Consider the following 11,377-nt stretch of genomic DNA (forward strand, 5'->3'; position numbering starts at 1 on the left):
AGAGAGAACTGTTTTCTTTCTTTTGTGGACGTGGGTGTACAAGAAAGAGAGAGAGTTAAGAAGAGGGGAAAAGGAGAGAGGGCTGTTCCTTTTGTGGACGTGGGGGTTGAGAGAGAGAGAGAGAGAGAGAGATAGAGATGAAAAGAAATAAAGAGGGAGAGGGAGAGGGAGAGGGAGAGAGAGAGAGATGAAAAGAAATAAAGGAAATAACTTAAGACTTGATTCCTTTTTACTCCTTTTTCTTGTTTTCTTTGAGAGAAAAGGAAATTTTAGTACAAGCTTTAACGTGTACAATTGTCTCTCAAGTCTCACCCACTAGGCCTACCACTCTACCAGGGTACCTTCACTCCCCCTCTCCTTCCTCTTTGATTGAATTGAAAGTTTGGTTGGTGCTCCTTTCCATATAACCCTAATTTTTCACTACTTAGTATTTTTTACTTTATCTGACCCTAATTTCCAAATCTTGTCATTTGGTTATTTCCCATTTATAACCCTTCATGATTTTCATAGATGAAACAAGTCTTTCTCTTCATCCAAAAAGATTCACATCTCACATCCCTTTCAACCCACATTCCCTTCTCCTCCTCCTCCTCCCAACCCACACCCTACTTTCTTTTTTCAGTTTGACCTCATTATTCCATTTGAATTTGATCAACAAAAATAGGTTATCCCAAGAACCGAACCGGCCTGTCTTCATCAACCCAAGATTTATTGAACCGGTCACAAAAATGGGTTAATGTGGTTTTCTGGATCAAACCATTTAAGCCCTCCCCTCCTTAAAACGGGTTGAGGACCGCCCGGGTATCTCAAAATTGGTTCTTTTCTACAGATTGAAGATATTACTTGTCCCAAAATGGACCGCTTTCTTATGATGGATTTTTCAGTCTCTAATGGTATTTATAGTTTTATACCTTCCTTTCTATATAATTTTATTTCACTTTCCTTTTTAGCTTATTACCTATAAAACTCTCATACCCAATATGACACATTCACATTCACATCAGTTTTGACACTTGATTGATACCTTTCAATGGGATGGCTAAACTCAAACAATAAGCTAATTAAGACACCCGAGCCATCAGACGGTTGACGGAATTTCCACAACTGTTGAAATGTCAATGATGAGGATATAAGGTTCTGATCAATCCTTGCGTTACATCCATTGTATAATGGCAGTTGATGAAAGACACATATACTGTTTTCTGCAAGGATATAAGGTTCGGATCAATTCTTCTGATACATCCATCGTACAATGGTGGTAGATGATGTTTCTCTCCTTAAATTCATAAATTTGGTGCATGAAGCAAGGAAATACAAGTCAGTGCTCCAGCATTCATTATTCCTTCTTATTGTTTTTTAGTGGGGTGTCATGAGGAAGAGAGGGGGTGTTTGGAAGCAAAACATTATTCCTGACTAACCCAAGCCTCTTAATTTTTTTGATTTGATTGAAGAGGAATAGAGGCATTTCAGCCAAAAAAAAAAAAAATGGTGGGTACTACTCTATCCTACTCCATGAGGGAGGGGGAGGAAGAGACCAAAACTCGAAGGCTTGAACCTCTACCCCTGCTGATGTGGGTAAATCACTTAAACGGGTTTATTTTATTACAAATAAGCTTTGGGATGAGTTATATATGTGATGGATATTTAGCTCCATGGGTTTTTTTGTAATGGGCTGGTTTGATTCTTTAATATTAGTCACACGGGATTAATTTAGGCCTTGCTTGTCTGATGGATAGAAAGGGGTGGGAAACTTGTGAAGTGAATCCCACATGTTGTGGGTTGGGTTGGCAAAGAAAGGAAATGAAAAGAAATAATAGAATATATAATTTTTAGTGGGCCGACCTCTATAGGAAAGAGAGGAAAAGGGAATGGGGTAGAATTTTATGGAAAATAGAGGAGATAGGAGGAGGAAAGAAATAGATACAAAACAACTTTTTCATAAAGTCCTATCAAAATAACCAAAATTGGTAGGACTTTGGAAGTAAATGAGGTGGAAAAAGTTAACCGCCACTTCACCAGACAACAATTATTGCATCAAATGACCTTGTCTGATAAAATTTCCACCGTAACAAACAAATAACAAGTTTTTGATATTTTGAGGCAAAGGTCTTCATTTTCTCATCTCTTTATCCTTTTCCTTTTTTTTCCATCAAACAAATTGGGCCTAAGTTAAAGTCTTTATTTCTTATTTTTTTGTTATTAAGTGTTTTAGTTAGGTTGGATTAGAAGTCTATAACTCTAGTCATGCTTTGAGTTTATTTCCTTTGTTAGTTTAGTTTTCTAGTTTTTTTTTTAAGGTTCTCCAATTGGTTAAGGATTAAGTTAGGCCTTTCCTTTTCAATGTTTGAGTTTAATTTTAGGTTTTTTATATACATTTGAAAGAGGGCCTAGCATTATACATGAAAATTAATTAATGAAAATTTTTGCTTGTATCTTCTCCATTAATGACCTCTTGTATTTGATGGAAAAAAAAAAAACCCTAGTGTTCGATCAAGGCCTTGTGTTTGACCAAGGAAAAAGAACTGGTGTCTATCCAGTTGACACCTTTCAGTGAGAATCCCAGATAGATTATCTTCAAGCTAATGTGCTCTTACTATTGTTTTTTTACTGGTTACTTTATTCTAATCATAGTCTTTAACAAGTAGGTGTTTCTGCAACTAGAGCCCTAGTTTTTAGAAGTTTATAGGTAGAAATTTTATATGTGAGTAAGAAATCCAGCCACTCAATTTGACTAAAATTTGGATTGAAGCTTAAGAATCCTAACTGAAGGATTCAATTCAGATCTTAGCTTTTGACCTTCTGAATGGCTTATGGAGTGAAATCTCTATTTTTCCTTAATCTTATTAAAACATTGATTTCATTCCTTAAACCTGTTACTGAATATGGATTATGCTTATATTTGAAGACCTACTTCATCCAACCTTTGAACCCCCAATTACAGTAGTTAAATTACTATTTTACGCATAATCCTTTTGTCAATAGGAATCAATCATATCTACTATTTTACCCATCTGATTGAGCTAAAACCTTCAAAAAACCTCATTCTCATTCCCTATTATACTTGACCTTAATTCTAGCCTCATTCAATCACTTGTTTAATTTGTGTTATTTTAAATCACCCTAATCTGAATTATTCTTTGATTAAAATTTATTGTTTGACTATTGTTTTGATTATTCAAATTCAGTACTACATTAAGTGGTATCAGAGCATGATAGATAATAGTTTAAGGATGGAGTACATTTGAAAGCAATACCTATTATAAGAGAACTAATATTACTCCAAATAAGATAAAGCTTGAAGTTCCTTATTTTGATCAGCAGACAAATCTGTTATACACATAATGCATGAGATGTATGTGTGATGTTACCATTATTGACAACACATTGCATCATAATGGAATAAATAGAGCAATAGAGATGGCAGCTATAAGTATAAAGGGTATAGACATTTAATAGTATGGCAATAATTCAAAGGGTTCAGAACTCAAGTGGTGGTGTAAGTTATATCGGACAATCAATAGTTTTGTGGCTAGACAGTGTAGTAGCAACTTCTGGACATGACGATATGATATGGTAGGCATATGTGCTCACATATAATGCGTTACTAATAAGAATGTACTAGTGATGTGGCACAATGATCATGAGTGATGTGGCAATGCCATATAATGAGTAGATAGGTCTGACAACATATTGGAGGAACTATAATAGCCAAACAATGATTTGATAGTGATGTGGTAGTTTGGCAGGAATACTAAGGTATGCAAACCTATGTGGTAGTATAAGGCACCTCATTTAATGTTTATGCAAGGTTTGACATAAGGTGAAAACAGAGAATGAAGGCCCTGCATAATAAAAGTGAAAAAATTATAGATACAATGTATTTGAGGGCATTTTCCAAAATCCAAATGACCAAATAGAAAAGATTTGTGCCCATGATAATTGTAGATCTTTGAGTCGTGAGTCCAATGCAATTGGAATCGCATCAATTCGATATTAGAGTGAAAATTTATGGCATGGTCTTCAGATAGTGTACTACACATTAGTCGGGTTCAAAACCATTTTTAGGATATGTACACTACACTTGGGTTAATGGTGTCTATATGAAAAATGTATCCATTTTTTTCCACTAAATGATCATTTGTATTAAGAAGAAAGAAACAAAAATAAAAAACAATTACACTATAAACAAACAAAACTAGAGTTTAACCTCCACCAACGGCAATACCATCAGCAAAGTAAGATCACTAGCAAGAGAAAACACATATAACACTTAGAAAAAACTAGGGTCTAGGTTTCTGATTAAGCTAAACCTTCTAAACATCTCAGGTTTTAAAAGAACACCTTCATTGATACTTTGAAATTGTAGCTCTACTAGAGTTTAGATTTTGACCACCAGTTGGGGAACTCTTAGGGTGATGTCAAAGCATCTATCATTTCCATCTCTTGAAGTCTTGAAGAGAATGACCAGTAGAGGAAGCTACCACCCTTCCAATCTGAGAGAAATCTGAATTAGCCACTCGACCACCCTGATGTTGACTCACCTACCTCTACAACTTCTGCGACAACCACAAACTATAGACTAAACATCTACTCCCACATTATGATCTTGGACTTCACCACTTCTCTCCATCTGCTCTTCAAGCCTCTCATATATTTAGATGCAAGTCTTCTGTTTGTAGGAAAAAAGCATTGGGTAAATCATATGTTCATTTCCATATGATCGCGCCAAAATAATGCCAACCTGACTCAAACCGACTAGTTGTGTACTTCAGCCATTTGAGGAACTAGTCAATTAGTTAACCAACTAGATCAAGCTGACATTCTCTAAATTTTGATTTGAGCCAAAGTGGTCAAATACTTCATTAAACCGGTCGACAAGATGGGGATTTAAGTTACTTGTGATGGGTTTGGTTTATCCAACTTTGGGTCAAATTTTGAGCATCTTCTGGACATAATTAAAGGAAGGCTAAACTTGTAGATATTTGAATTTATTTCATATGAAATAAGAATCAAACCAATTGAATTTATATAAAAGAAGTGTGATCACCTCCCTAACAACGAGGAAAGTTAGTTTACTAGAATGGTTTTCAGTTGGGTGATTAGACCAAGCTCAGGTTTATGTCACTTTTTGGGGTACTTAGGTGAAGTTTAGGGCCTTTTGTCCTTAGTTCTTTCAAAAAATAAACCCCTAGTACTTGCCGTATTCTCAGTGGGGGACATCTCACCATCTCCCAGGCGAGTCTGATACTTGCCGTATTCTTGGGTGTCACACTCTCTCACAAGGACTCCACTTATACTCTAACTCTATCCCAAACACAGAGATTGACTTGCACTCCAAGTCTATCACATGGGATAATAGAGTTGGAGCATAACTCTCACATGTAATATAGAGCAGTCCTAGTCCATCACTCACATATGATATAGAGTCCCACTACACTACTCACATGTGATATAGTGTCCTACTATACTACACTCTTTGTGATCTCTATATAAGGATGTATTCTATAAGAAAAATAATTAATGAAATACAATCACTTTAACATGGTATCAAGAGCAATATAAACTCCATTGAGCCCCTCCTCCATCCCCATGTTTTCTCTCTCTCACCTCTTTGTGTGGTCTCTAATGACTTCCACACTCTCTCTCCCCTTTTTCTCCTTAACCGCCCACCCCCTACCCACCTCATCCATGCCCTAAACCCCTATGGCTGATCCAATTACTCCCCCCTCCATCATGGCCAATCCATCTCCACCTTCATCTACCCCACTTCCCACATCTCACTTAGAGCTCATCATCTCATCTCTCTCAAGCTCACCTCGAAGAATTATGTCTACTGGCGGACTCAAATCGTGTCTTACCTCACTGGCCAACACCTTTTTGATTTTGTTACTAGTAACCTTAGTTGCCCTCAGGATTCCATCAAAGCAAAGACCTGACATGAACAAAATGCTTCTATTATGAGCTAACTCATTGCTTCTCTCTCTCAAAGGGCTTTATCACTAGCAGTTGGACGAACCACAAGCAAAGAGATCTAGGATGCACTTTATGCCGCTTTCAGCTCTCTCTCAACCACAAGGATTATGTCCCTCAATGTCTCTCTTCAAAATCTGGTTCACAAACCAGATGGGACTATAACTCAATTTCTACATCGAGCCAAGTCTCTATACGATTAACTAGCTGTAGCTAAGGGTGTCAATTTCAAACCAAAACCGAATATCGAAATTGATACCGAGCCAAATTAACCGGACCAACCGAACCAAATTAATTCGGTTCAAATTCGGTTTGAGTATGTGAGTATGCACCTTGGTTCGGCTCAATTTCGTTTTAAGGTGTAAGAACCATCTGTTAGAACCAAAATCGAACTGAATTGCTCTTAAAACCAAAAAATTGAAAAAATCCTAGTATCGTTAAGACAGGTTTTTTATGTGGTAAGTGTTTTTTACGATTTATAATCACATATTTACATGCTAAGATAATCTTGGAGTTAGCAATGGCCATAAGGCCTATAACTTAAGCCCATTATGGCCTTTGGTCCATCATAGTCATGGTCTAAAAGTGGAACCATTTTCATAATTGAATAAAACCGAGGTACAAAACCGAATTGGAACTGAAATCAAATTGAGCGGAATTGAATCAGCTTGAGTGTCTAAATATGGAACCGAGTCGATTCTTGGTTCGGTTCTATTCCACTTTATCATCATTTGGAACCGAACCAAAATCGAATCGATTGACACCCTTAGCTGTAGCTAGGAAACCTCTCTCACAGGAAGACTTTAACATCCATATCTTCAGGGATCTTCACACTAACTATCAGGCTCTCACCTCGATGATGAATGGCACAAAAGGAACCAATCTCCTACAATGACATACATGGACTTCTCATGAGCCATAAGAATCTAATCAACTCTCGCATTCCCATTGTTGATCCAGCCATTAATGCATCAGCCAATCTCACTCATCAAAGTTATGGCCAATCTCATCCTTCCAATGGTGGTCATGGTGCAAGCTCCTCAAGAGGACGTGGACGTGGTCATGGTTTTGGTCGCTCTAACACCGTTGCCCATAGCCCTTGGACGTACCAATCATCAGGCTAACACATGCTATTATCGCTAACAAAGTTCCAACAAAGCCCCCCTACTACTTAACCTCTCCCCTATCCCCCACTACAATCGCCCCTAGCCCTCCTCCAATGCCTATCATGTTGCCCACTACCTTCCAAAACCAGCCCTTATCCCCACGCCCCCTACCTCTTACCCTACCCCCTACCCTCCCCAATCCTTCACCACCACTTAGATTCTTGACACTGGCGGCACCCATCATGCCGCCCCTGACCTAACTCACTTCACCACTCCATACACAGGTAACAATTAGCTCCATGTTGGTAATGGTAAGGGCCTTCCCATCTCTTACATTGGCACTGCTTCTATTCTTTCACATTCTCGCTCTTTTTTCCTTTCTAATGTCTTACATGTTCCTTCTCTTACTTGCTCTTTATTATCTGTTCAACAATTTTGTCATGATAATAATATGTTTTTTGAATTTCACTCTTCTTCTTTCTCTGTGAAGGATCTAATGACGAAGCAAACCCTCTTCACTAGACAGAGTAGCAATGCACTCTATTCAGCTCCACAGTTTCCTTCTGCAAATATACCTATTGTTTCCTCCTACACTCGCTGGCATCACTGCTTAGGTCATCCTTATGAATATGTCCTCCATCTCATGCTACCTGGTCATCGTCTCCTGAAGCCTCCTTCTCTGTGTTCTACCTTCTAAATGGTCAAAGCTAGTCGTTTATCACTTCGTAAAACTAGTTCTTATAATTCTTTCCATTTAGATTTGATATTTAGTGATGTATGGGGCCCCCACCCCACTATTTCTTCCACTGGGAACCGTTACTTTGTTATTTTTGTGGATGATCATACTAAATTTATTTGGTTTACTACTTTAAAATTGAAATCTGATGTTTACTCTGCTTTTCTTACTTTTCAGGCCTTGATGGAATGTCAGTTCTCTCGCTCTATCATAACCATTCAAACTGATTAGGGGTGAATTCCGTTCTCTACCCTCTTACTTTGCAAAAATGGGTATCCAACATCAGTTATCCGGCCCACATACCCATGAGTAACAGGGAACAGTGGAATGCCGTAATAGACACATTGTCGAGATAGGGATTGCCCTTCTCTCTCATGCCTCTATTCCCTATGCTTATTTGGATTATGCTTTTAAAACTGTGGTCTTCCTCATCAACCGCATGCCCTCCTCTGTACGGTCAACAAATCCCCTCATCAGTTGGTTACAGGTAGTCCTCCAGACTATTCCTTTCTCAAAGTCATTGGATGCCTTTGCTATCCTTGGATCCGTTCTTACAATCATCACAAGGTTGAACCTCGGTCTGCCTTATGTGTTTTCCTAGGATATAGCCCTTCCCATCATGGTTATCGCTATATGGATCTCATCACCTACAGCATATACATCTCTCGCCATGTCAGATTTGACAAATCCACTCTTCCCTTCCATATGGCATCACCATCTCACCCACCACCACTAACCCCAATTCAACCTCCTCCATGGAGCATTGCTCCCAACGGCCCCCTATCCCACCCCTCCCCCTCCCCTCCTTAACCCAACCGTCCCTCTCCCTCATACACCAGACCCTCCCTCTGTGGAACCACCCTCTCCCATATCCCCATCTTCATCACCTCCCATCCCAATCAGAGTTGTCCCAAACCCTAACTCCTCTACCACCCCTCCGTGCCCCATAAGAACCCTAATTGACCTATATGCTGATCCCATAACCCTCTCCTCCACCTCTTCCCCCACCTTTGTTGAACCCACATGCTTCTCCCAAGCAACTAAGGCCCCCCCAATGGCGATTTGTTATGGCTAATGAATTCAATGCTTTAAATGGTACTTTGTCTCTTATGCCTCATGGGAAATCTATGAATCTGGTTGGCTACTAGTGGGTGTATCGCAACAAGCGAAAGGCAGATGGCTCCCTTAAGCGATATAAGACTAGTTTTGTGGCAAAAGGATTTCATTAACAACCTGGCCTTGACTATCATGCAGTCCTATTATCAAACCTACCACCATAAGGATTGTTCTCTCCTTAGCTACATCAAAAGGTTGGGATGTTCGTCAAATCGATGTTCATAATGCCTTCCTCCATGGCCTCTTGTCTAAAGAAATATATATGGCTCAACCTCAGGGTTTTGAGGATGCTATGCACCCCACTCATGTTTGTCGCTTCACAAACCCTCTATGGTCTCAAATAGGCTCCTAGGGCTTGGTTCCATAGATTATCAAAGTTTCTCACATGCTCAGGTTTTCGGTCCTCCCAAATCGACACATCACTATTCATCTACATGCATGGTTCTGTTGTCATATATGTTCTTGTTTATATGGATGATATCTTGGTCACAAGGAATCAACCCTCTCATATTACATTTCTCCTCCACCAACTAGCCATTGAATTCTCAATCAAGGATCTCGGTCGTCTAAGCTTCTTTCTTGGTGTTGAGGTCATCTATCGGTTTGATGGAGTCCTTCTCTCTCAACCCCGGTACATAACTGATTTACTATAACAAGCCAGAATGACTGACTGCAAGCTTGTTAACATGCATATGGCCATCATGTTTGCACCATCTTCTATAGGGGGTGCACTGCTCTCTGATCCCACCAAGTATCGCTCCATTGTAGGTGCCCTCCAATACATCACCCTCACCAGGCCTGATGTTGCTTTCTTTGTGAACTGTTCCTTTGATCATGGGTTGTTCATCTCCAAATCCAGTTCTCTTCAATTGCAGGCTTTCTTTGACGTTGATTGGGCTAGTGCCAATGAAGATCATAAGTCCACAAGCGGTTATACCATCTATATGGGACCTAACCTAACTTTATGGGCCTCTAAAAAGCAGAAAACAATTGCACACTCCTCCATTGAATCTGAGTATAAAGTCGTTGCTGGTGCTTGTGCAGAGCTCACTTGGCTTGACTCTCTATTTGGCAAATTACGGATTCCTGTTCCCACTGTGCCAATTCTCTAGTGTGACAACATTGGAGCCACCTACCTCTCAGCTAACCCTGTCTTTCATGCTCGTACCAAGCACATCGAAATCGATTTTCACTTTGTCCATGACAAAGTCGCATCCAAAGATCTTCAAGTGCAATTCAACTCCACCAAAGACTAGATAGTCGAGCAATTCATCTCCACCAAAGACTAGATAGTCGATATCCTTACCAAGGCTTTGAGCTCCTCACAGTTCTCTTTTCTATGGGACAAGCATGCAGATTCATGGGGAGGTGTATCAAAGTAGTTAGAGTCATACCCTGACTCAACCATATCTCTCCTATTATATAGGAGTTCTATTGGTCACTAACTCTCTCTCTCGTAAGGACTATACTTGTACACCAACTCTATCCCAAACACAAAAATTGACTTACACTCCAAGTCTATCACATGGGATAATAGAGTTGGAGCATAACTCTCATATGTGATATACAACCCTAGTCCATTACTCACATCTTATATAAAATCCTAGTTCATCACTCACATTTAATATAGAGCCCCACTACACTACTCACATGTGATATAGAATCCTACTATACTACACTCTCTGTAATCTCTATATAAGGATGTATTGTACAAGCAAGACAATCAATGAAATACAATCACTTTAACATCTAATATTTTTTTGTGTTTTTGCATAAATTCTACATTGCCTTTGTGGAATTTTTAGATTCGGACAGAATTTGAAGGATTTTTACATAACTTCGAGGCATTTTGGAATCTTTACAAAAATTAAGATATGATGGGAATTGCTCTTTGGATTTTCTATATTTCTTGAATGAATTTTTAAGAAAATCCTTTCCTATGTATAAGGTTCTAGGGTAGGACATAGAGGGGATTACAAAAAGTTTTTTTTTTTTTTTTTTTTATATATAGGGTCTGCACAAAGCCGCAAGCGGATCCACCTAGTATTGGGAGGATTCTCCAAAAATACATGTGACTTATTGATGAGTCACCTTATTTGGGGGGGGGGTTTCATAGTTCTTCTAGTTGGGGTCTTCCAGGAGGCACTATGGGCTATCCAAATGTTCGATTTCAACATGTATATACTAACGTAATCTTCTTTTCGAGTACTATCTAGTAATATAGGAATCGAGCTCATTCTTGTCTCAAAAAATTTGCGAGAAACACAAAACAATTGATTTTTCCATTTTCTTGGTAGGGGAGGGGATTGACGATTGTCTTCTTGGTCATTCTTGTATCATTGACTAATACTAAGCTAAAAAATGTCAGTTATTGACACATTAACATCGGACTTCATAGATTCAAGGATTAGGTTTGGTTGGAAGGTACCAAATCCTCCTTGAAAGTGAG

The 11,377-nt window shown here is 38.9% G+C and overlaps 1 protein-coding gene across 1 annotated transcript; it reads left to right on the forward strand.

Moving 5' to 3' along the window:
- Nucleotides 1–9,590: 9,590 nt before the first annotated feature.
- LOC122070672 (uncharacterized mitochondrial protein AtMg00810-like) lies at nucleotides 9,591–10,040 on the forward strand. The gene has a single exon (XM_042634878.1). It carries the CDS (start codon nucleotides 9,591–9,593, stop codon nucleotides 10,038–10,040), a length of 450 nt encoding a protein of 149 aa, XP_042490812.1.
- Nucleotides 10,041–11,377: the final 1,337 nt, after the last annotated feature.

The sequence above is a fragment of the Macadamia integrifolia genome, unplaced genomic scaffold (assembly GCF_013358625.1).
Source record: "Macadamia integrifolia cultivar HAES 741 unplaced genomic scaffold, SCU_Mint_v3 scaffold971, whole genome shotgun sequence".
NCBI classification, from domain to species: Eukaryota; Viridiplantae; Streptophyta; class Magnoliopsida; order Proteales; family Proteaceae; genus Macadamia; species Macadamia integrifolia.

Coding starts and splice junctions, on each gene's coding strand:
- LOC122070672 (XM_042634878.1), top strand. CDS start 9,591: ATGACTGACTGCAAGCTTGTTAACATGCATATGGCCATCATGTTTGCA.